Here is a 27,266-nt window from a genome sequence, read left to right on the forward strand (position 1 = left end):
CATGTCCCTGGTGGCTGTGGGGCGGGGTGACGTTCCCTGGCTGACACCATTGTCTACATCTGCTTAATAACCCAAATAATACAAATGTCATAGTACTGACTGATGGCTTCACATTCAGAACGAATAGATTTGAAACTTGTGCCAAAATAATTGAAACTAATGTTATGGGCTGTAGCAGAGCTGCACTGTATGAATCCCAGATAAGACGAGCAACTACAGAGGCCTGACTGGAGTTAAAGATGTGTCAAGAGGGATGTTAACGCTCATAAAACGCTTTAAGTGGAGTTGAGTCCATCAGCAGTAACAAGCTGGATAATGAACACAGACGGAGGCTGCTGGCTTAGATGTGAGGACTTCCCATAAACAGTGCCAAAGAAATTTAAAACCCCATTATCACATTTTGGTTGCAGACTTCTTCAAGAAACCATTATGGTGAAGAATGAATTTCACTTCCTGCTCTAGAGTCAAATTATTAGGAGGTCCTCTTTAACTCCCTTTATGCAACACATGGAACAGTTTGGCACGACAAAATATTTAAAAGATCACACATTGTCACCAACGCAGTATTCAAACAAAACAATTAAGCTTATTTTCACAGTGGTTTTATAAGCTATAAAAGTCATTTGCTTTGGCACTGTGATCAGTTGGAGGTTTCGTCATCTCAGAGGGCGTGCCAGTGCCTCTATGCAACACCTCATCACTTAGAACAAGAAAAGCCTCATTTTATGGCTGACTCACCATCCAGTCTGTCTACGTAACAGTATACATCATAGGTGTCCGTGGGTTTCTTGGTCCCATATGACCTAACACCAGGTGCGGTCTTTAGGTTGCCATAGCAGCCCTCCCTTGGCCTTCTAATGGGGTATCTGTACAGACAGAAAAGCAAACATTTTATAATTATACACATAAGTATATAATGGAATAACTGTTTTGTCTGAAAGAAATGACTTTATGGCAGCTAACCTCACTGTCTGGTCGGCAATCCAGCCGGCATCACATTGGTCAAAGCCATCCTCATAGGCTGCTTTCAGTTGGTCATATGTAGCAATGGTTGCGCCAATGTTTTGGCAAGCCTTGACAGCCTTCTGGTAGTCCAAAGTGTACCTGCTGGTGTTTGCCCGGTAGTGAAACACAACACCTGGCAACAAAGAGAAGAAAAAAAATGACCATCTAAAAGCGAAACTTAATGAAGTGTCGTATAGAAACAAGAACATAGTGATCTGGAATTCATCAGCATAATTTCAGCGCTGTAAATTATGTCAAATGTCTTATAAAGCACACACCACGGGTGAAATAATTGAGTCTCCCAGCTTCTTTGGAAAGAAGGAACTTTGCAATAAACCAAAAGGATAAGCAAAATAGTCTACAGTTCACCACAAATGAACAAGATAAGTGCAGATGATGCCATGGCCCTGAAATCCCCATATTTGTGGACAGTAAACAGACGCAGAAGATATGATTGATAGACCTAATTAACATAGCAGATAGTTGGAAAAGAGGTTGTGCAGATTGTAAAGCAGTGAAAACCAAAACTATCCCAGTGTCCCCCCACCCCACCCATGTTTTCTACATCCCCAAAACATGAGTTATATCTCCCAGAATACTTCTCAAGTGACACTTAGAGTGCACATAATGACACTAGGTAAGAGCCCCCCCCCCTCCCACAAAGAGTGCTGCACTAATGTTGCATCATCATATAGATAATTTGACACTTGTGTAAATTTGAGGAGGGATATTGGGGAATGTTGTTATCACTAAGTAAAGGCGAAGTAAAAAGGTTTGGTAACACCCACTGAGAGGAAAGTCCCCACTGACAAGGTGGCACCCAAGATGACAGGGATGGGTGAGGTTATAACACAGCTTTTCTTCTGCCAACATGTGGAATACCATCCGTATTTGGGCTCCAATGGCTTATTGGGTTAGATGGCTGAACACTGGAATTAAAACACTGCAGTACTTGGTATGGACAGGGACCCAGAGTCTCATCTCTTCTTAAGAGTGTGTCGGCTCTAAAATAAGAACTGCAAACTGTGGTTACTCTGCGTAACTACCGGGTAGCTGCTGCTATCAAAGTAAGCAGAAGGGCGCCCGTAGTTCTTTCATATCGTTTACATTTCTATCACCACTTGTATTGCATTTCACTATTATTAAACCCTTGCAGCAATCCCCCTCTACGTTCAGAGAATGTTGGGGAAGCAAGTTTAGATTCTTTTGTATGACGGAGGAAGGATATCATGAATGTCTCACCATCCACATCGAGGTTAACTGTATCCTGGGTGTCCTCAATGCCGTACATGACCTCACATCGATAGGTGCCGGCATCGCTGGCACGCAGCTTGACCATTGTCAACGAGGCGTCACCTACATCCTCAGGGTGACTGGGCACTGATACACGGTTCCTGTAGATAGAGCCTATTTTGATGACGCCATTCTGCGCCACCAGCACTGTGGATTCATTTTCTCCATTTATTTTGGTCCATTTGATCCGCAAGTAATCTCTGCTATAAACGACAGTTCCATTGGGACTGATCACCGGTGCTGAGGTTGGGATGATGGAGAAGAAGCAGGGAAGACTGACCTTCCCCGAGAGCGACCCAGTGACCGGTTTGATTATCGATAACGTGTTGAAGGCTGAAAGAAGAAAAGCAAAAGGGTTAAATGCATTTTCAAATCATACAGACACACTCACTACTGTATTATTACTGTATCATACTGTAAATGTCTTCTGTTAACTCTAATTCTACCAGATGCAAGTAGACACTATAAACTGCCCGACTCATTCACCGTACATTGACGGGGTGTGACAACTACACCCAGCCTAATAAAAGTAAACATGCATCATGGCCCACAAATGGCTCTTGGAAAGTCAAACCTCATCCTTAAAATGATGGGTGTGGGAACACATTCAACACTGACGGCAGTGTATGTTCAGCATGTCTGTATGGAGATGATTGGTTAAAAAGTGGAGTAATGGCTGCATCAGTTCATGTCAGGCCACTGCTGAGTTCTGTGCATGTTAGTTTTCTTTCTGCAAGAATCCCTCCTTCACCTACATGATGATGACAGGTAGACCCACATAAAACGAAGTGAGATATGTCATCAGCGTGCTGCACACTGGGCATTATTATGTATCTCCCATCTCGTGACCTCCTACTCTATTCTCAGTTGAAGATTACCGATGTTCCACACCTACGTCGCCGCTCTGAGTAAGGATATTTAATCTATTCCCACAGTCTGAATACACTGCAAACAGTGATGAATTACACTACGGCTTAACCAGACGTGGTTAACTGATACTGTGTGTAATCCCCCTCCCCCCCCACCGTGGTCTGTCCGCAGTTAAAGCTGACTGTATCCGAGTCTCACGCCACTTCTATGTGATGAAGCAATGCAGAGGGGATGTCAGACAGGACGCCAGACACAAATAAATGGCAACAGGCTGAATCACGCTTGCCCTGCAGAGGGGCAGAATTAACCTTTTTCTTTCTTCGAGAGGGGGGTTGCGGGTGTCACAGGGAACAATGTGGGGAATGCTCTAGTCTGGAATCAGCGGTGGGACAGCCCCAGAGGCATGTGTGCTTTAACAGAGGGCCTTATTAGGATGAGGGGAGAAACCAGCTGTTATTTCCAGACTGGGAGTCTAATTGAAAGGTGTCCATCCATACCCAGAGACCAGAAGGGGGCCAGGATGTCCAGGGGGACCAGTGGGACCCGAAACGCAAACCTCATTGGCCAACACTGTCATCTTCACCTTTGAGTAAAGTGTCGCAGGTTTCACAGGAAGAAGACCGGAAGGGTCTTATCACAGACTGCTACTTTAAGAGCAGAGTGAAACCGTAATGCTGCGAGGCACCGTTGACACATCAGTCAGTTTGCTGCAGATAAGCCGTAGAGTACGGACGCCAGCTGAATGTGAACATGTCAAATGACTTTACTTTGGCGGAACTTACTGAGATGGACAGGGTACGAGAATAAGTGAGGGAAAGGGAGAGAGGGAGGGAGATAAAGAAATTAAGACAGACAGGGAGAGTTGGGGAGGAGGAGGAGGGAGGCATTTACTCATTCAAAACTTACCTGTCACAGTTGCAGCTTCACAGAGACAGTATAACCACAGGATATACTTTATATGTTGTATCATCTGTGGGAAAAATTAAAAATGTGCATTAGGAAACAACTCATACAAGGTCTTTACATTTTATGGTATTTCTTTTACATTTAATTTCTATTTATTTTGTGCATCCACATACATTTTTCAGTAACAAAGATAAGTATAAAGATCTTTTCAGTCATGTACAGGCTAGAGAAGAATTAAACGGTGTAACACCTATTCTTAATCTGAAAATTGCAAAAATAAATATTAAATATACAGACTTCCATCCTTTATTTAATAAATACATACATAATCTTAACTTTTACCAATATAAATAAACTTTTATAAAGATTTTTTTCTACTATAGTTAATAATACAACAAATTAAAAATATGCTAACACTTTAAAAAGCTCTTAAATGCAAAGGACATCACATTTACCTGTGATAATGCATTCACTGGACACAGATTTTCATTTGTTACTATTGGAGATAAGACGTGGATGCAAATAAATAAATAAATAATAGCAATAATTAATGACCCAAGCTTGTGTTTTCATTGATTTGAGGTAAAACCTCCTGTGGGGTCGGACTGCAGAGCTTCTGGAGACAGGAGGACAGCAGCAGTGAGCCCCCTGTCCTCATTTCCACCCCACTGTATAAACACAAGTGGTGGGTCGCAGTGTGAGCTGCAAACTGTTGTACTCCATTAAAACGAGACACTCACTCTATATAATGGCAATGGGTGATGACAAAAGATCAAAATATTTTGGTGTGGAGTCTGTGATTGTGACTTAGTCTATCCCAAGTCAGCGGACCCACCCTAATGGAAAGTAAATAAAATGATTGGGGAGACAGTAAGAGAAGGATGCCCAGGTTTAATAATGCTGCATCTGCTACTGCATGTGTGTTTCAGATTTATGTAAAAGTATCTTTTATACTGGAGGAGAGGTGTGCGTAAACTGCAGGCAGTGGCAGAAGGGTTTCTAGGAAATCGAAAAAAAGATTCATTCAAAGAAAGAGCACTAAAGCATCTCACTGGCGTGTAATTGATAGCAGATTTTTGGAGCCAGTGGTCCTTTATGTGCAACTCGGAGATGCTCAACAATAAATATCTGCTATGGGAATTAAAATGCTGATTTTGTCATAAAGTTAGGAGCTGACTGAAAACTTTTTGCTTCGGTGCCGTTTCGGTGACTTTTTTCCTTTTTTCTTTCCTCCACAGAAACACCTGTTGCTTGTTCAAAAGAAATACGACTAATATGGTATTAAATAATCAAAATTTAAATTGTAAAGTGTTAATTTGCCACTTAAACTGTGGAGTAATCCCCGATTCGCGGGGCAGACTTCGGAAATTCACTTGCCTCACTCGGCAGCAACAGTGTAGGTTATCTGAGGACAACACGGCATCACTGGGTGCGACCATGTTAAACAATTTCTAGACTGCCAAGTTAACCGAAATATATTTATTTGTTTATGTGCCTCTATATCATAATGTAATATATTTAGAAAACACTCAACCAATTATTGCATCAATTGCAAGTTATCTGGTTTACAGCAATAATCTCAAATCATAGTTCATTTCAGACTGAATAAAAAAACAAAAATGAAAAATACTTACGTTGACATGTGTTTCATTCCATAAAATACACAAATATCGATATATGTCCTTAAATCCAGTTAGTCCCAGTGCGTAACATGGGTGCGTAAAAAGTGCCCAAATATGTCCACTCCAAGTCGGCGCAGCAGCACTTATCTCCCCGGTGCGCCTTTCTCTTCCTCTTGATGCTCCAGAGTTGCAGGGTCCCACCTCGGGATGATCCTGGTCCTGAACGGAGCGACAGAAACCGTGAAGTGCTGGCAAGCAACAAGTTCAATTTTGCCTAACGCACACTGTTATTTCGTCAGTGTCAGAGAGGAGGGGCAGAGTGCCCATCTGAAAAGTGAATGAGACACCTTGGAGAGGAGGGCGGGGGGGACTTAATTTGGTCCTGTGCCTGAAAGGTGTACTCTCATCCAATCAGACTGATCCGAAATCACGTGGCTCATTTGTGCAGGTAATATGTCATTTTAGAGTGAGTGCGTCTTCACTCCAGACAAGTTCCAAATCTGATGTTTCCACATGAGAAATGACTGATGCCAAACACAAACCTTTATCATAAGTGTGTCATTATATATTATACCGTTATATGGCTTGCTATATGAGCTACAAATATAATCAACAACCTCTGATGGTTAGGTTTCTTGTTGATGCCCTGTGCAGGGCGCACCAATCGTCTCCAAGTGTGCGCAATGGAAACGGGGTGGTGCAGACATGTCTCTGGTTGAATTTGAGTCACAGCCGACTGTTTGTTCCAACAACACATTTCTGTCAATAATATGAGGGAGTGCTTCCCATCCAGCCACTCTGGACAGTTTGGGACAGGGAAAAAAATAATAATATCAAAGTTAGAATAAGTTGCAACAAGAATGTGGTTGAGTGTTTTTATCATGAAGTTTGTGTGAAGAAAAATAGAGTTAATCTAAAATGAAAATGGGTGCTCTCTGATTAACACGACTACCTGACTGTTAATTGTTGGCTTTTCCACACGGGGGAGAGGCTGGACCACAGTTTATCAACTCTTGCCTAATAATCACTACGATTGGCTACTGCTACATAGGTAGGAGGGCTTAGCTGAGGGAGTTGTGTGTCTGTGTGTGCGTGAGGGCGTGTGTGCATGTGTTTGTGGTAGGTAATCTTTTGCCTGGCAGTGATTATAACTCCCAGCAGTGTGGGATGAGACGTGTCTCTTCCGGTTTGTCTTAACAGGACAACAACTAATCTGAATGTGCCTGATAAAGAGTTAAAGTCTACATTATTAGTGAGACAAAAAACAATGACACAGAAAAATCCGATTTGTAGTTTATCTATGGGAAAAGGCAAAATGGTGTTCAGTGCAAACATTGCTTATGTAGTATGTATATATTTTTTAAATTTCTCTGAGGTATAGCAACCAGTTTCACCGACTTTAAGGATCCTGGTGATCTGATGATGATCTATGTTGGGGCTTCAGTGCATGAGGAATTCTCTATGTGCCAATGACAATTTACTTACCTTAAATAAAATATTCAAAAGTAGACTTACCCATGCTTGAATAGGCCTACTAAATATTCTGGGCACTCTGTAAGATTGAAAATGTATAACTAGCTGTGTGAAATTTTGCTATCATTTGGTTTACAATAACACAATACAGTAACTGTGTGGTAATACTGCATAGCAAATGGCACTTGTCAAAAATTATTGACTCAATTTGTTCAGTGCATAAACTAATCAAGATTAATCTCAGCTTAGTTCATTTCAAGAATGATGGGAAAAATATTTTTTTCCACCATCATACTTGGCAAAGGAGCCTTTATCTAACAGCTCACTGTTAGGTGAGGTTATATGAGGTTATATGATGGCACCATGTTTATAGTGTCCCCTAATGACAGCCTGAGAGACATACAGGCTTCTGCATGTGAATCAAACTGATGTGCAGGTCTGGCTGCCGAGTCCAGCGGGACACACTAATTGTTCAAAATCATGGTGTTGCCTTCTGAAGGCGTTCACGCCAGCTGAGAGTCGGAGCAGAGGTGATAAGCCTCTAGCACAGAAGATGGCCCTTGAAGCCCCAGGGCCCTTGTAAAAAAAAAAGTTGTAGGTGCCTTTTCCATACCTGCGTGCATTGTAATCATCTCAGGGGCTTTGCACCGGTTACCCACAATACATCTCTCCGCTGCAAGGCTGGACTGGTCTGGACAGCAGGACTCTGAGAGAGAGAAGAGACGAGAGCAGTGCTGGGTGAGACGGAAAGGAAAGGCTGGAGATAACAGCTTGTCAATTTTGACTCATTTCCTATCTGGCATGTACAACCTGCCACTTAGTGTGGCATTAGGTCTCCATTAGACAATTGGAAAATGACATGAACACATCGTGATCAAAAGCGGTTTGAGACATGTTTGTACTCTGTGCATGCAGAGGAGCACAAAGGTGCACGTATCGCAATCACTAACTCTGACAAAGACAGATTGCGTTCAGAAGTCACAGCTCCAGGAAACAGGTTTTATACTTAAAGACTTGACAAAGAGCTCAAACTGACCTGATTTTGGGTGGAATTTGCCACCTGACCTCGCCATAATTAACAAGTACTCCGTTTTAGAGTTACGGGAATCATTTAATCATTTTACTACCTTACCTCCTTAACTGAGTCATCGTTAACTTAAAAGCTGCAAGTCACCGACTACCGTGTAAAACATCCCTACTGTATGTGTAACGGTGGAACTCCTGTTGCCTTTCACTACCCATAAATCAATGAGTCAAAGAGCCAATCAAAGAGTGTTTGATCCTGGTGATCTGCTGTGCGGGCCCCAAGATGACCCACATATCACATGACCTATAAAGGTGGTCTACCTCCGGCCCCATGCCACCTCAGACAGCATAAAAGGAGCATCAAATTTCTCTGACCCTGAGGGATGTGTCTAACTGAAACTCACTTGCTGGAGGCCAAAGCTGCTCCGATTTTTTTTTTTTTTTATTGATAACATGCCAAATAATTTCCATCCAGAATGGGATGTTTTTTCGGTGCTGTAAAAGGTATTCATCCAATATTTACACGGTGACATCACCTGATATATTTGCAAAAATATTTGCTGCTTTATAAATAAACAAAATTAATAAATAATGATGTAAAATAAGATGTACAATTCCAGTGTCAAACGTAAGCCAAACCGGTGACATGCAGAGAGAAAAACAGCTTGCTGTGATTTCCCAAGGTGCAGTGAAACAAGCTTGTGTGTGTGTTGTGTGTGTTTTGTGAGTAAAACCCTGTTTAGAGCAGAAAATGTGGGAAAATGAAGTTGCCTCTGGACAGACAGGAACCTTGATCCTTTGGAGCCAAGTGTGGAGGCCCAGACCACCAAAGCTGATCCATGCAGCTTTAGTAAGAGGCCAAGCGAGGTGAGCGACAGCACAGGAACTGATTTTAATCATGTTTATTAGGACCGAAATCAGGTTTTGCTTGTTTTTTCCAAAACCATATTTAGGGATATTGTCTGAAGAAGAAGTACCGTAATGGAAGTCTGATTAATAATTAACTGTGCACACAAGCTACAGTCAGACTGATTTGGGATTTGTGAGGCTGATGCTGGAATTAGTATTTGAGGGGGACAGAGATAAGATATATCATCTAATATTCATTTTGTGGCATTGAGCCCTAAAATGTGGTTATTATAAGATTGTGACAAAGAAAGTTTATGATAATAAACTCTAATAATAAAGGTGGCATTAGCAGTAAGCTGAGTGTACATTATTAACAGTAAACCAATAATAATAAGTTAAAACAAACAGCAAAAGATAGTAATATTAAACTTGAACTGAGGGTAAAAAGGTCAAATACTAAAAACTGCATATGAAAGATTTCTCCTCCGCAATTTCTATTCATATACGGGCCAACATAAAGATGAGCAGTCTAATTGGCGAGGTAATAAATCAGCCAGGTTCAATTACAGACTGTTTCTGTGCTGATGGTCAATGAAATCTGAAATGTAATGTTGTCTTATTGGTTTTTCATGTCCCAAAGGAAAATGTTAGGTACATCGACACAAAACGGATGGCACCTAACCTTGCTTGTCAAGTCTAACGTGTTTTACATCAAGAATTTTAGACTTGGCAGTGTTACAGTAAAATATGAACTGTGTTATAATAGGAATACAATCAGCTGAATGAGCCAAGTTTTACTCCGAAGTGCTTGGGCAGTGACTTTCTTGAAGGCGTCAGAAACCAATGAAAAAAGGCGTCCTTTAACGTCAGCATGATACGCAGCCGGTTGCGCTTATAGTTGAGCGGTGTCCAGCTGCGTCAGGGGGAAACGTGGCCGGACAAGGACGAAAGTTAAGGCAGCGAAAGTCCGAATGGGGCAGGTGGGAGGGGTGGCGGATGGGTCTAACAAGCACAGACCTTCACCCAAGAGAGTAGTGTTTGCGTCCCGTAAGATTCTAAAGCCAAACCCTGTGTGTTTTCCTAAACCTAACCACTTCCTTTTGTTGTCTAAACCTAACCACGTTTTTGTTGTTGAAGGAAAAAAACGTCAGTTCGTGGTGTTGTACAGTGTTGTAAATTTCCTGTGAAAACGAAAGTGTATCTTGAAAGAAGACAATGCATGTAACAGTCAGAACCTGACACAGTGTCCCAGAACGTCAACAACCAACGCACCCAGGGTACTTTGCAAGTCGTATCTGGACGTGGAAAGTCCATAACCCAGACGTCAATATGTGACGAGATCAGAGTGAGAATGTCTGAACATCCTAAGAACAACTGAAAGAAAAAAAGAAAGAAAAGCTTCACACTGTCATTGTGAGGACGACTGCACCGGTGGTACAACTGTCTGTAGTCCTCTGTGCCAGGTGTCAATCAACAGGCAGGTATCAGTCATGGCGGTGACAGCTGGTGGACCGTCAGTCCATTTGACAGGTGTTACAGGGACAGGTTTGCCCCGCTGTCCACTAATAAGTACCTCTAGCGAGAGCCAGCAACCTGCTCTACCTTTTATTTCTTTATTAATCTGGTGCTTCTTTTTTTTATCTCCACTCTTCTGTCTTTACAACCTCACATTTCTTTACCAGGGCTCCAAAACCTTGTCAAACATCAAACTAAAGGACTTTTCAGGCCCCATTTCCCTCGGATTCAAGGACTTAACTAGACATACTTTGAGTCAAGGTTTATTGCTGTTACAACTGAGGATTTACATAACGAGAACTAGCAGGCTTTACTGAAGCTCAAAGTAAACAATTACAGAGAGAGAGGGACTTAAATGGATAAACACTTCTCATTCATGCTGTGTTACAGTGATGACAGTGTATGTGGTGTCTTGCTTTCTCTAACACAGCACAGCAAAACAATATATAGTGTGTAAGTTGGGCAATAGAGACAGGAAATTTCTATTCTTGCACAAAATATATAAATTGAAGCACTTTCGATGACTCGTCTACTTTTTTACCTCCCCTTAAATTAAAAAAAAAAAAGATTGCCTTCAAAGACTTCTGGGAACCCTGCTCTACTCTTCAGTCCTGTGGTTTTGGCAAACTCCATATGCTACAAAACCAGATCAATCTCAATTGATATTTTTACCCCTACTTCTTGTTTTCGAGTGCCACCTTGCCTATCCGGCTAACCCTTCAAGACCCTGATACACTATCAGTATTCTGGGATTTACATCAACAGACGCAACAAGTATTGCTGGACATTGTGAATATGGAGATTTCTCTTGCCTGAGCTAAAGGCATCCTTTTGTGGTTGTCAGGACGCTCATGATTCATCAACAGCTTAAGTTTCACACTATCAATCAAACAAGTCATGACATAAGAAGAAACACTGCTTCATTACAAGGCAACTAGCAGTGCTCTGTAGGCTGACGTTAGCAAACCGTGCTCCTACCCTGCCAATCTGCACCAATAATAGAGGAGCGGTAACAAGTGCAGCAACTTTGCTGCTGGTCTTTAGTCAACACTTTCCCCACCAGAATATAATTTTTAAGTTGCCAGCCAACGGCAGCATTTTTGATCATATTTACTAATCTTTTAAGATCCACAGAATAATTTGTTCTATGAATATGTAAACAGTATCTACATGAGACTAAATAAGAGACCTTCTGTTTTTTCATCCATCCATTTTCGTAACCACTTATCCTCTTGAGGGTCGCAGGGGGGCTGGAGCCTATCCCAGCTGACATTGGGCGAGAGGCAGGGTACACCCTGGACAGGTTGCCAGACTTTCACAGGGCTAACACATAGAGACAGACAACCATTCACACTGACATTCACACCTGCGGGTAATTTAGAGTCACCAATTAACCTGCATGTCTTTGGAGTGTGGGAGGAAGCCGGAGTACCCAGAGAAAACCCACACTGACGTGGAGAACATGTAAACTCCACACAGAAGGGCTCCCTCCTGGGATCGAACCAGGAACCCTGAACTAACCACCATACCACTGTGCCATTCCTTTTTTATCAAAGATTTTTTTTGTCAAAGACAGACACTTTCAAGTATAAAATCAATTTCACATTTACATTTTTTTTCTCATTTCCTTTCTTCAGTTTGAATTGAATTAACGAAAACAATATTCTCTTCAAAGGTATAGCGGAACACATTGCCACGTTCAGTGATTGCTCAGCGTTCTGTTGTCCTCTGTGGTGGTCTTTCACGGGCACTGTCATGGAGATCCCTGTTTCGTGCCACCAAACTTGTTTGCTTCTTCGTCCAAATCGGATTCAGAATGTTGATCAAAACAGGAAATGTCAGAGTCTGACTCCATCAGCATCTCCACGGCTTGCACAGCCATAAACTTTTTCCATTGGCACCGGCATTTTCGTGCAGTTTACAAGCTGCTACATTTCTGTAAACATCTTCTTACGGTTTGCAGCGGATCTTCTTGTCTTCTTGAATATCTTGTCAATGGCGGGAAAGCGTTGAGTCATAAATGATGGAAAATCTCATCAATGGCGAGTATCGAGTTAAATCTAAGGATTGTCACTTACAAATCATCAATAACGATGTAAGTTAACATTAGCTAGCTGGCTAGTTTGCTACCAAGACCTCAGCATGCTAGCAATTTATTTTGTTATGTTTGTTATATAAAGAAGGACCAAAATACATTAAAACGACATTAAACTAAGAAAATTTGTTGGTTATCATAGTTTTTTAATCTTTATAAACAAAGAAAATACATTAGTGGGTTTATTTTGTTGCTCATACAGCCATCTTGACAATGATTTCTCATAACACTTGGTTTGAAGTGTGCCTCTTAAAAACTTCAGTTTGGAGGGCCATGTAGCCCTAGCACTTCGCCCTACCCCTCTATTCCAACAAGAGTTGGGCACCCTACCTCTAAACATGAACATGTACAACAGAGGGGTAAGGGCTAAGTGGTAGAGGCAAGGGATGTATTGGAATTAGGCCAAAGTCTCTATTTCCTACACCAGCTCCACTACAGAATCAGTACATTGGATCCTAGTGAAGATCAACTTGCAGGTTGACAAGGTCTCTGTGTCTCCAAGTCAATTCAATAAGCACAGGTAAAATGTAACACAGATCCGTTTAAAGTACATAAACCGTCACCCTGAGAAGTGAGAGGTAAGTCACTGCACATGAGCTGTGGTGAGGCTGAATCATTAGGACAACAAGGCCTGCCTGTAAAATGTAATACACGTAAACACATTTTTCTGTGAAACTCTGGCAAATTGATTACAAGATTTCATCAGATTGTTATTCAACCACCCAACCCAAACCTCAGCGTTGAAAGGATCGAGCTCTGATGGTGACTGTTTGAGAGGCCCAGCCGACTGGAACCTCATGAATCACCGCATCTGCCACCTTTTAGCAAACCACTTTAATCTGAAAGGATGGCAGAGGAACAAAGACAGAGGAAGTGAGTGAGAGAGGGAGAGAGGTGGTGGTGGGTGGGAGTGGGAGCGATGATAACCAGAACCAGACCATTCCCACGTCACAGATCTTTGCCAATTGCAGTTAACATAATGCAGAATTGTGGGAACCATTTAATTCTCTAACCTCATCCCTTCTGCTGTAATCACCCTATACATGACCTCTGGGGACTCCGGCTTACAATATTTCACATGAAGTTTGTGTCATATTTGACAATTTAACACCGAAGTATTCAAAAATATGTGATCTATTTGCGTAAGTCCCTATGGTAAGAATTCCCAAAGGAGTCATGCCTCTTACTGTACTTCAACCACAGAAAAAAAATGGGTGTATGAGACAGTCAGTTATTAAACCAGGCAGCAATTAGGCCTATACACGAGAGAAGGCAATGTGGACGGCCTGTCGATCCTTTGGTCCCTGACCAAGAGGAAGCCGGGATAATCACATAATGCATTCCCAGCCATGAGAGAAAATCAAGTCAACTGTAGAAAGTCATTTTGGTTTCTTTGGTTCCAATTACCATTTTAAAGGATGTTTTGGTAAAGCTGCAATAAAAATCTGTTTCGGTCATCAATTAAAATACTTGGGTGGCATATACACTGACATTTAAAGTGGCTTAGTGGTCACTATACATTACTGTATATTTATGAGCAGCGCTCGCAGATGTAAAAACATTTAAAAAATATGTGACGGTGACACAAGCTACCAGCACACTTGCAAACATCACAATTCATTTTCAGCAGCCTTTTTTTATTCAATGGGAAAATAGACACATTTTGTGCTTTAACTTATCATAATGAAGTAAACGTTGATTGCACAATGTAATGGCTATAGAATAATGACACCATTGTCAGCCACTGGTACAATCCCCTGGGAAATTTAAGGCTTGATTTACAGCACAAAGGAAGTGTGTCATCCATTGCGCAACTTGACAGTTATTGGTAGCCATCCCCAGTTACCACAGAGTATCAATGTACATTAGAAAGCCCCCATCGTTATGTAATACATTTGCCGGTCTATTACATTACAAGTTTGTTTGCTTCGTTCTGATAGTGGTACTTTCCCACCTAAGTGACGTCATCAGAGCTGCCATGGTAGCAAGTGGGCAACACGAGGTTTAGTTTCAGGTTTGTTTGCTGTGGTTGATACTTAGAGCAGTGGTTCCCAACTGGTGGGTTACAGGTCGCATTCTCAATGGACCGCAAGTGACTCACAAACGTGTCAAGTTTGTAAGGAAAATGCACTTTATTTTTCGAATTTCCGGCACAGAGCTTTAATTTTGAAGTGCTGTTTCCTGCTGCAGAGTGAGGAGTAAGGGACCTCTTTTTGACGACATGGCCAACTGCAAGTATGATGCTGTGTGGACCTTGAACTAACGACTAAGGAGAAATCTGGACTCTGTGGCTGGACCAGTTAGGAACCAATGATGCAGAGGACAGTGTTTTTCCTCTCACATTTTTCGCCATTTACCTGTGCTCCCTTTGTTGTTTGTAAATGCTTTACTGTAAGTGTGATGCCATTTATAATTGAAACCCAGATATAACTGTTTTATATGCCAGGCTCTGAGGACAACAGAAAGCAGTTGTCTTTGCGACAGTGGCCCCAACACTAATACTTGGAAACACTAGCGAGGGAAAGCTGTCTGTTTCCACTTTAAAGGGTAATAAAAAAACAGTGGTAAATGTTATCGTTAAAGCTTGGATGAATAGTTTTATCTATGCATGAATTACTTGAGAAGAAAAAGAATTGCATATTTATGTAGAGCCTTTCGCAAGAAAATTACAAACTACTCCACAATGTGAAAAAAGAGAAAGTCTGCCTGGAGCACAGTGCAGTCGGGTTGTCATTACCACACACTAAATGTTCAACTACCATCCTCTTTAAAAACCTGCAGAACATTTGGTTTAATTCAAATAATGAGGCCAATCAGTTTGCACCAGCATCTCTAGAGAAACCACTCGTTATTTGTAATGATCAAAAGGCTGTTTTAATGACTAGGTTGAAACAAAGCGGATACTCTTTGCCACTGGCAAAACTTACAGACCACTGCAGAAAAGACTCAGTGACTGGAAGACACGTCTGCACTAAATGTGGTGTGGGGATTTTGGTTTGGTTCAGCCACTGAGTTAAGTTTCACCTGTAGCATGCAGTATATGTGGCTTTTATGGTATATGTGTAAGCAGTGGATGCACCTTACACTGTATACTTTAGCACACCATCAATGGTATTCAACATCTGGAAAGTTTTTGTATATGTTGACTATAATATTAGATAGAGGCTGTGCAAGGAGTCAAATGTATGTGTACTGTTAATATGTATGACCTAGCTCTTGGGTCTCACACCTGGTTTACACACAGATCAGAAGCTTACACATTTAATTCAAAGTGGTCCAGCAGGAAGGCTCACTGCTGGTTTTGTATTGCCCTGAAATATATTCCCTCAGCTTTAAACAGCCTGCCCACTGCTTTACTTCCATATGTGTGCCGCCCCCAGCAGAAACAGCGGTACTGCCCACTGTGAGCAAAAGGAGTAACAGATAATGCAGTCTGACATGACTGGTGCAATAAAACTCATATTTCTGAGTTTTAAAAAGAAATCACTGGATAAAGATGAGTTTTGAAATTGTTAAGTGTTCATCTGATTTTCTTGAACGGCAAAATTTGGTTGATTGACGCAGCCGGGATGCTGCAGTGCAGTAATCAAAAGTGAAAAACATGTCTGAGGGGTGAGGAAACAGTTACTCATGACAAATTTCTGATTATGTATTCTCAAGAGGTTGTCATCTTAAGTCTCATAGCTGTTTGTGTAAGGCCAAGTTGTTCAGACATTACAGTGTAAGGCGGTGAGCAGTGAGAGCGCAGCACGGCTTGACAACACACAAAGCCCACTCTGTCTCACTCCAGTTCCATGGCGGGAAAGCAGGAAGACTTCTGTCATTTCCCTGGATGATGGGAATCCTACAGGTGCACGCAGTAAGTGAATGACGATGATAAGCAAGTGACTGAACATTTAATTTCAGCCCGGCACAGCCATCATCGCTCTCTCACAAACAGTGCTAACCCTTTCAGCTGCGGGGGCCGCTGTGTAGCCCCGTTGATCTAGACTGTCCTTGCTAGAAGGCCATGTGGTTGGAACCTGACATTTTTATTCTGAAATGCTATCAGACGCAAAGATTAATAGACATTGCAGGAATTCAGCATTTACCAACTTTTAATTGTTGATCAGCTGAAATTTAATTGAAGCTCGTATGATGAGCCAACACAAAGTAAAAGGAAAAAAAAGAAAAGGAAATTAAAGTGCAATTATTTTAAGGCACCAACACAACAGAAACTTTCACTGCCATAGCCTGACATGTTACCTCATTATAGTGCTGATTAACTGGAAGCCCATGAAGGATAATTAAGGTTTTTATCTATTGAAAGTCAGCAAACTGACATCTTATTTTATGAGGAAATACTTTCATAATTCTTAATTATTACTTCCTTATTAGGATCAATATCTTTCAGGCAACACTGTCTCAATAATAAAGACTTGTAGTGTACATTATTATATTTAAAACATATTTATTATCTTATGATTTACCCTTACATTTCTACAGTTCATGATTTCACTGTATAAAACCAGACTGTATAAAATAATTGACACAGTCACCGTGACATCAACCAACGGTTTGTGGACTCCCAATCTGAAGCACTGAGTTTGGCATGCTGGCCGTCACAATCTTGGAATTTTGGAGCCATTAGTGACCATATGTGGACAAGAGGGTGGAGCTGTGGAGGACCGAGGGGTGGATCTGACTGAGAGCCCAAGGACACTATCCACAGACAGCAAGCACACCCTTAATTATGTGTAATTTTAAGCCTTAACAAAATATTAACAGGGGAGTTGTATAAAAGGTCACACTCTATACAGTTGTCATGAACGTTAAAATTAGCTATAGAGAACAAAACTGTTTTTACCAGGTTGTAAACACGTTTATTTCTGCTGCAAAATTGGGTATTTTAACATGGGGGTCTATGGGGATGACTTGCTTTTGGAGCCAGCCTCAAGTGGCCATTAGAGGAACTGCAGTTTTTGGCACTTTGGCGAAGGCTGTATGTTTCAGCCCCTTGTGTAAAACCTCTCATCACAGAAACTCGTCCCGTGTAAAATCAATGACACCTCATGGTTTGCAGCTCAAATCATGTGATTACTCCTAATCACAAAATGGATGATCCTCAAAGCTGCATGCTGTTTGTCTCTTGGGTAATAACGTATGATAAAAAACACTGATCAGGCAAATATTTTGCAAAGTAAAATCTTTATTTAGATCAAGTTGAAATTAACGTGTCTCATCTTGTGAGACACTTCACAACAGACATTTACCCAGATAATGTTTGAAAAACATTTACAATGGTTCGCACATTAAAATTAATTATTAATCATTTTCTCCTTCGTGTATTTTTAATACATTTCTAAGGGAGCATTTATTATGTGTAAAATCCAATTAAATATTTATTCTTATATCAACTGATTGTCTTTAAAATAAGAAAAAAAATGTAAAAAAAAATAAGGAAACAACACATATACAAATAAGCCTTTTAAGAATATTCTGCATTCAATAACTAAGCATGTTATTGTAATATTCTAGATGAAACCACTGACTGAAATATTCAGGATAGTTTCCTACTCTTTCACACTTTGTTTCACCCCCCATCACACGACGTCATGCACTCATCTGTAAATTATCCTCAGAAACTGATCTGGGCTTCCCTTTAAAGTACACCTTATTTATGGGATGTATAGAGGAGAGAGTGTGACATTCCTGTGGGGATTACTAAAGCAGCAAGCGCGTGTTGTGGGATTATCCAGGCGGCCACCCGTGGTCTTCAGACATTTAGGTATCATCAGAATCATAAAAGACAGCAGAAAGGTCCAGATGTCAAAGGTAGAATGGTCAGATGAAGATCCTGAATAGGCCTCCATAGGTTCATTACTGTCAGTGTGAAGACACACTGTGATGACCTCAGGACCTAAAGCTGGTAGCAGAGGTAAAGGAAGAGGTGAGGAGGTGAGGACAGAGTGACAACATAACCCTATTAACCCTCTGCAAAAACACCCCTCAGGTAGTTTGAGCCACAGAACATCTACGGAATAAAAGAGCAGATGAAAAGGAGAGACGAGGGGGAGGTCAAATTATTGTTCGCAAAATGCTAGTTTAGAAAGTGGAAATGAAAGAGATGGCGCATAGTTTATTTTCGTAATGAAAAGAGGGAGGAAAACATCAGCAAGACATGATGAATAAGCAGCAACAAAGCAGCTTCGGTTCGTTGTTGGTGACACCCTGTTTTCTGGGTGTAGCCTGTTGTCCCTCAGTAGTTGTTACTCTTTCTCTGGTCTCACACAGAGCCAAGGCCGAGGGGCCTGGCAGCCAAATTCAAGCTCAGGGCGAAGTCAAACCCTTGAGAAATTGCTTCCATACTCCTGGTCCAATTTCTCTACCATGATCTCCAAGTCATTAGCAGCACCAGCAGTTCCTGAGGAAGCACTGGAGGGCGTTAAGTGCCTGTTATCACATGACTGCTAATGCATGTAGGCAAAGTCTTAACAGCAGCTCCAAATGGAGGACGCAGTTTGTGAAAGATAGGGTCATTAATTATTCATCTTTTGATTTATTGAAGACAAGAGACAAACAGCAAGTCTCCCATGAGAGCTGTGGCAGGTAATTGTCACAGTTAAAGCAAACCAGATGGCAGTGACATGCTCTGGCTTTCTGAGAATTGCTTTCTCAATCTGGGACGAAATCTGGCATCAAATCTGGGGACACCTCCAGGACACTGTTGCCTGGTTGTAACTGTTTTGGTTGTGTGTATTGAGGATAGGGTTGACTGGCCGAAAGTAGCTTGCCACATAGCTGGAGAGGGATCAAGAAAACCTGTTCATCAGAAAAGCCTTAGATTCAGGGCTTTAATCATGTTCATGATGAGTCCCGGATGTCATCTTTTCATTGGAGAGGGTGAAGCCAAGACAGAGAGACAGAGAGGCAAAGACAGAAGGGGAAACGAGAATAGACAGAGAGGGAAAAAGTGAGGGTGTATATAATTTGCACTAATAAAACAAACATCACATTTCAAATTCAATTTTTCAATCCTCAAGATGGAGGTGCATTTTGGGAAATACAGTTCAATATCTGAATATGAACCAAGGCTGAATAATGTTTCTGTGTATTTCACCCAAGAAGTTCAAGAAAAAGATGTGTGCAACAAAAGAAATCAGATACAATGCAGAGGCGAGGGTGCAAATGACAGAAGACGTGCATGTTTTCACTGGAACGAAAAAGCCACTGCTGTCAGTGCACAGTTGGACCAAGCGACACTACACACTGCAGTAATTTTCTGTCGTGTTTATTTGCCAGCCAACACCCAAATGTAAGCGGTGGGAGGATGTTCTGAGGGTTTTAGATTTAAAGGAGCTGTATGCAACATTCAGCGCATGTCTATGACTCAGAGTCTGGGCTGGGATTGTCTGCACACGGCTCTCAACATGGAGGTGGCTGAGCTGGCGGCTGGCAGCTAACGGTGCTAACAGTGGGGAGGGGCAACAGGGTGGGCGTTATGCTTCTGCCACCATGGGACGGGACGGTAACCACCATATAAGCACAGTGTAGAGCATCAGTGATTAGCTTCACATGCACTAACATGCACATGTAGCCACACTGGCTGCCAAAACAAAAAACAGAGAAGCTCAGATTATGACACAAAGAGAGGGAGCATGACTTCATTATCTGCTCAAAACGCCATTACTTAACTGTATTTTGACATAGCAAATAGTTGTTTGCTGCCATATTAATGCTCTGAATGTCACATACAGACCCTTTCAAAGAAGTATAGTACTACAGCAAATGTAGGACAGGTACTGCCCGACTGCAACCACTGAATCTGGAGAAGCTACTGCAGTGTTAAAAATACTTATAAGTTATTTGTGCATTTTCTGAATATACAGTAGATGTTGCTTTTAGACTTTTTTGCAGCTGAAGCGTAATGTACAAACAACATGCAATGTTAGTCTGAGCCCATCTATTCTGCTAAAAGGCAGCAGTCCAAGAACCTCCTGTCGTTCTATTGCAGTGCGTCAGTATGAGAAAACATACAGCTGTTGAATGTGGAAAGACCTCACAACATTGTATGTATGAGCCGGATGTTTGGGAGACACCTCTGAAAATCCAAATATTAACAGAAGCTGATTCATATCTGCAACTCTGTCAGACCCACCAGTAAGTCCATCTTTCCAAAAGTCATGTTGTTGAGATGTTCACACCCATAGAGATGAACTCTAAATTCAACTCATGCTCCCAAAGGAAACTCAGAAAGTGTAAGACATTAAATGCCATAAACAATATATTAATACTTATTTTCTTTTTAGCTGAGCATATTATGGCATTTAACCCTTCCTACTTGGAGAGACTATTCTTCTGCTGTGGTCAGAGGCAGCAGGAGGAGTACTTCATCTTCCAATCAGTAAGGCAATTAACGCTATAAGGTGTAAGATGAATAAAACCATAATTGTGCAGAAATGTGCAAGAACTCAGAGCTTAAACTGTTGGATGCTGGGAAGCGTGCATGTGTGGGCTTTTCTGTAACACCAATGATGACGACAAAATGATGATTCAACCTCCTTTAATGGGAGCAGAGGAAGGAATGGGGGATAAAAATTCGGTAGGGCACCCCACATCAGTTACTGTGGTGGTTTTTCAGAAGTTTGTCTGAGTGCAGAAAATGAAAAAAAAAATGATAGTTTAGGGGAAAAGAGAGAAATGTTTCACAGGGCCATAAAACAAAAAAGCTTGGAATGATTTCCTTGTATTGTTGTTAAAATCTGGTTTGAGGCCACATGGAAAAGCTTATTCTTCAATTGAAAGAGGAGCTGAGAGATTGTGTGTCATGTTGACACTATCTTAATATGAGCTACTTGAAAATCTGCAACATGTAATCTTGCTTTCCTATCTAAACTCCTCCAATGTTAAGTTTTGTCCTTGTACTACTACTGTATGTGAAGAGAAGCTCCACAAAATTCCACTTGAAAAAAACCCACTGATACCCACTACCATCTGGCTGTTGTATTCAACGGGTAAAGTTACAATCTGTAATCACTCCCAGGACAAATGACTCCACAGTAGCCTCGGGTATTATCAGCTCTAACTCTGATCGGCTTCGATCTGCAGTGATGGAAATACGTCACCAGGTCGCATGTGCTAATTTTGGTTCGGTTGTCGGCATGATGCAATGACGGGCTGCCACAAACTATCGTCCGTCCCTATACAAATAGTTCTTGAACATCTTCAAAGTGTAGTCGGCTCTGAGTTTGAAAGAGAGAGTGAATGGCTTCTACGCTGCTTTCTACTGTTTACTAACCTGTCTTCCAGCCCATCCCTCTACCACAGAGTCATGTACACGGCTCTGGTCTACTGGCAATGGGAAAGCAGTCTATCACCTATTTTTAATGTGTTTTCCTGCATTTAAAAACCAACATACACAGGCTAATTTTGGTGCAAAAGGGGTATTAATAAACTAAAAAAGGTTAAGTAGGGGAAGCTGTGGCAAAAATAACTGATACCAAATAAGGTGACACAGTGTTGGCACTGCATTTGACTGACCTGCTGTTTTAGTCCTGATCAGAAGCCTCTGGGCTCGGGGTGGGAAGAAACCTACGCTTCCGCCTCGGTTGTTCATCTTCGTCATCAGAAAAAGTCCGGTCCAAAGAGATGCCCTGGCTCACCAGATTATGGCCTGCATACAGTATGAACAACACACACAGAGACACACACAAACACAGAACTGTTCAGAAAACCACCTCTGATACCATGGGCCTCACTATACCATTACTTTCTTTACAGTTTCTATGCATCTCTGATTAATGATGTCACTAAAGCACCTCATTAATTTCAAAAAATCATGGCTCTGTAAATCAAAGGTACTAGATGATAATAACATTTCTTCTAAGGCTGGACCAGAATATTCAACTATTCATATATTCGTCCATTGGGTGGGTATTAGGTTTTGAATTTCGGAATTAAAATATTTGTTGTATTTTTCAAGGAATGACAAAGAGATTCTAAATAAATATAAATCTTATGAATATAAATGTCAAATCTTAAATTTGTTGGAGCTAATATGCTGTTTCTGCACTTCTGTTTGACAGCGCTTTGTCAGGCGTTGTGTCAGATTCAGAGACTTTTATTATGAGTATTTATGTCAGTCTATAATTTATCCATGATAAGAAAAGTTGTCACAAGCTGCCCAACTGAAGGCAAAGAAAATAAAGTATTTTATATGGCACTGAAACACTGAATCATAGTGCATATTAGGGCTGGGCGGTATACCGGTTTGTACCGAAAACCGGTATTTATTTTCGTTATGATATGAATTTTTCNACCAGACCTTAACCACAGGGCATCATGATGATTTCGGAACGGACTTCGGAACAATGGGTTTAATATGGTCGGAACAATGGGATGTCGAACCAATGGGCAGTCGAACCAATGGGCAGTTCCCGCGCACACACACAGGTAAGCACACTAGAGCACGGCTCGGACCGCATTTTCCTGACCGAAGACGACCCGTCCTGAGTCTGAGACAGTTACGGCCGGGCTCCACCGGGCACGTCAGCGGCACAACACGTCTGCAGCGCGAGTCTCGTAGCAGCTCGCCCCCTCGGTTAATCAATTACAGCAGCTCCACCGGCAACGGGAGCGGCGCGACAACCCCCGTCTGTCGCGCAACAACAATTTTACGCGGCTCTTCTATTTTTGTCGCGCTACGCTCCCCTACGCGACCCTCCAGCAGATAAAAACTACATGAAATAGTGTGCTAAACGAGCACAATGTGTTTTTAAATGAATAAACCATTAATAGAGGTGATATGTGATGATTTTTTTTCATGCATTTACCCATGTTTATCTGTGACATTGTGTAAATGTCCGTGGCGGACATTTGAAAGCGAGTAGATGACAAACAGTACAGTAAACTTGTAGATAACTCAAATATATGTAATAACTTAGGTGGAAAATGCTTTAACATTTCATGCGGCCTACATTCAGCCTCTCGGCTCGACAAACGGCAAACAACCCCGCTGGCTTCTCTACGTGTCGCTTCCGTACGCAGTCAGTGGAGCCCAAATGAATGGAGCGGAGCGTGTGTTGTGTTCAGGCGTTGTCAGGTAAATAACAAATTCCGGCACTTGAATAGGCCATAGCACAACACAGCAGCATGTCAAGTTGGCCGAACCTGAGCAAAATACCGTGAAACACCGTGAAACCGATATGATTTTTTCTTAAAACCGTGATATGAAAATTTTGTCATACCGCCCAGCCCTAGTGCATATTAGACGTTAGATGTGAGTGACTGCAGAATAACAGGATCCTTAAAAATTACTGCCTTTAATCAAACTGAAAGACATGTTGTGGCCTTGTGCTGACCATCTTATAGCTAAGAAGGGAGAGGTGTCTGGCTGAGTCCTTCCTGAGTCATGTTAAGCATCCCCTGGAGACGAATGCCCCAAAGTGTCTGCACGCTTATGTCTTGTCTTGTTCTGCATTTTTGGGATTTTTGGTCTCATTACCAAAGCCCAAATTGTCCATCTTCATCGTTTAACGCGATCGTCCATTAGTGTCATTTGTGGCACTTCTGTGGCAGTCTCGGGGCATACTGCCTCAGATAACCTCTGTTAACCTTGGTCAGCTCCACACCTAAAGTCCCTATCAAGAATAGAGATCTGGCATTCCATGCAGGCACGGTCAGATACAATCGTTTCTATTCGGACGGACACTCAAACATACCTGTTTGCCCTTTCACACCACTACTGCTAGATTGATAGATTGAGCAGTTGTGTTGCATAAAAAGAAAAGCTTGGATGACTTGATTAGCTTTCTGATTAGGAGATAAAACTGTGGATAGTGAAGTTAAAGCAACTGTTAATATCCACAGTGAAATATAGAGGGTGAGTCTGATATTACAGTCCATCTGACAGTTAAAAAGCCCCTTCTTACATTTCTATCCATTCCTTTCTTCCCTCTCCGACACTCCCTCATCCCTTCAGTCACACTGCCTCACTCCTTTCCATTCACTCCCCTTCCTCCATCTCTATCTCTTTTATCTCTAGTCACCCCATTGTGAGTGATATGTTTCCTGTGTTACCATCAGATGCTAAACCGGAGGGGATAGGTCGAAGAGAGAGTTTCTTCTTTTGTGTCCAGTCCTACTCTGTCATTACTCTCTTATCAGGCCTCGGCTATATGAAAACACACCTCGAGGCACAAGGGTTAACTGGGGCCAAGCATGTCAAAGGGAAACTGAGTAGCCCACTATGTCAGTTACGTTTGGGTAGATTTCTAAATGCAAAGGAAACATCATTCTGCTGTTGTGCATACAATTTCTGATCTGAGTCAAACTTTGCAACAGCCAAATGGGTGGGGACCCAAGTTGAACACAACACATGCCAGTGAGGTCTCAAATTCACCATAGTTTACTGAATCTACTTACTGTATGTGTTTAGTGAATCTGTAAACACAAAACATTGTTGTGTCTCATACTGTCTGTTTCACGTCCTCAGATCGTTGCAAAGGTGGCTATGGACTGATTGGTTGCTGGGGTTACCAGACTAAGGCTGTGCAATATAAACAAGAAGGAATAACAATGCATTAGGCAGCCATTAGCATATTGTAACAGCCATTGACATGGATTTATGGTTTGTTTCCACCACGGCCAAGTGATGACCAAGAGAGAAACGCCCAGAGATGGATTTGTTGGACAGCTGAGTTAGTGTAAATACTACAACAAGTTTAGGAAACACACCCATATTGTGAAAAAACTGCAGACACAGAGAAAATATGGGGCCAAATTCATGAGGGCACGAAGATAAGAGATAAGTGCCGACTAAAAACACAACAAAGCATTGTAAAACAGTTCTGGACTGCTAACAATAAAATGCTTGAGCCAAGACCCGACTGCGCAATCTACAACCTCCTTCCATCTTCATTGAAGAGGGGGGGTGTGTGCATGTGTGTGTGTGTGTGTGAGTGTGTGCAGAAAATGAGAGCCAAACAGAACCTGCTGATGTCGCCATAGCATCAATGTGTTTTGCAACTGGAGGGGTTTGAGTTTGGCTTTGGACACAAACGTCTTTTGAGAGAGCGGTCAGCAGGTTACCCAGCAGATTGCAACTCATAGTACGTGGGGTATGACTCAGCGTGATGTGACATCACGCCCGCTCTGCGTGATGCAGGAAGGGGAAGACCACCTCACGGCTGGCCGTGCTGAAGCAATCACAGCAGACTTTGCTGGGTGGGTTTATGACTCACTGACAAGTGTTTCCCAGAACCCGGCTACCCGAGGGTATATTCTCAACTTGTGTGTGCTTTTAAGTTTACATTCAAACCCCCTGCTTACATAATCAATTACGCTCAACTGTCAAGTTTATTAGACAGTAAAATCAGTTCAAGGAAAGCTCAAGCTCAAGAGTTTCACTTTAAGTCTGCATCAATACTGAGTCACATCGTGACCTATGACATCACAAGGAGTACCGGGAATGGGCGAAAAATTGCCATCGTTAATGCCTGCACACCCTGCTCCACCAAATCATGGTGCATGTATGTATGAGGAACACTGGAGCATGATGAGTTGTTGGTGTGTTTTTGTAACAGTAAATTTCTACAATGGTGACCTATGAAGGAGTCCCAACTAACGAAGCCTCTGAGGACTCCAAGGTTTTAAAGGGACAGTTCATCCCAAATTTTAAATACATATTTTTCCTCTTACCAGAAGTGCTATTTATCAGTCTAGATCGTTTTGGTGTGAGTTACCGAGTGTTCAAGATGATGGCCATAATGGTGTCTGCCTCCTCTTGAATATAATGGAACTAGATGGCACTCTGCAAAAACAAACAGGTTACTCAAGATAATCCAGAGACCTTGCTGTGAGCAGTTTCATGGAGGAACTATTTTCTTTTTTACTGAACTACATCCGCCAACCATGTCACTGTGCAGAAGGATGTGTGCATCTACTGCTAGCTGACATAGCACTTGCAAATTAGCTAACATTAAGACTCAGCTGAAGATGACACATTGCTGTTTACATCTCACACTGTCACAAGCCCCTTGTTTATGAGTAGATGCACACTACCTTCTGTGCGGTGATACGGTTGGTGGGTGTGGTTTGGTGGAAAGAAAGTAGTTCCTACATGAAACTGCTCACAACAAGGTCAGTGAATTATCTTTAGTAACCAGGTCGTGATTTCTGGACAGAGACATTAATGTTGAGGTTTTATTGCTGCTTTTAGCACCACAAGCCGAGTGCTAACTAGTTCTATTTTATGTGAGAGAATGTATACATCTCTGTGACCGATATCTCCAACACTAACAACAAAACAATCAAGGAAAAATATAGCTTTGATTTCAAGCCCAGTTCAGACCAAAGATTTGCAACAAGATGAATTGAAACAGACAACTTCCTGCAATGCACCATTCTGCAACGTTCTTAAAACCTGGCGGTACACACCAATGCAACTACATGAGACAGTGTATCATCTCTATGCAACAACTCTCTGTACTTCTGTTCTGATTTCCAGCTTTTCAGGCTTTTTTTGTGGCTGAATCTGATTTGTAGCTTCTTAAAATGTGAATACAGATGGACAGTATTCATAATGAATACTCCACAGTAATATGAACAACCAGCGCCAATTAATCAGTCAATAA

The 27,266-nt window shown here is 41.8% G+C and overlaps 2 protein-coding genes across 3 annotated transcripts in view; both read right to left on the minus strand.

The window, feature by feature from the left end:
• vcana (versican a) overlaps nt 1-5,966 on the minus strand; it is a 40,230-nt gene extending 34,264 nt beyond the window's left edge. The window contains exons 1-5 of the mRNA XM_050050753.1: nt 5,709-5,966; nt 4,075-4,138; nt 2,248-2,631; nt 964-1,138; nt 739-866 (exon numbers count right to left, since the gene is read on the minus strand). Of these exons, the coding sequence (XP_049906710.1) occupies nt 739-866; nt 964-1,138; nt 2,248-2,631; nt 4,075-4,138 (751 nt within the window). The 5' untranslated portion in view covers nt 5,709-5,966. The remainder of the gene's footprint in view (nt 1-738; nt 867-963; nt 1,139-2,247; nt 2,632-4,074; nt 4,139-5,708) is intronic.
• An 11,864-nt stretch (nt 5,967-17,830) lies between these two features.
• The window catches only part of LOC126394132 (DNA repair protein XRCC4-like), a 37,450-nt gene continuing 28,014 nt past the window's right edge, over nt 17,831-27,266 (minus strand). For both annotated transcript variants that reach the window (XM_050050770.1, XM_050050769.1), the window contains 2 exons: nt 22,174-22,306; nt 17,831-18,559 (listed from right to left, as the gene is read on the minus strand). In XM_050050770.1, the coding sequence (XP_049906727.1) occupies nt 22,182-22,306 (125 nt within the window). In that variant the 3' untranslated portion in view covers nt 17,831-18,559; nt 22,174-22,181. The remainder of the gene's footprint in view (nt 18,560-22,173; nt 22,307-27,266) is intronic.

The sequence above is a fragment of the Epinephelus moara genome, chromosome 8 (assembly GCF_006386435.1).
Source record: "Epinephelus moara isolate mb chromosome 8, YSFRI_EMoa_1.0, whole genome shotgun sequence".
Taxonomy (NCBI): domain Eukaryota; kingdom Metazoa; phylum Chordata; class Actinopteri; order Perciformes; family Serranidae; genus Epinephelus; species Epinephelus moara.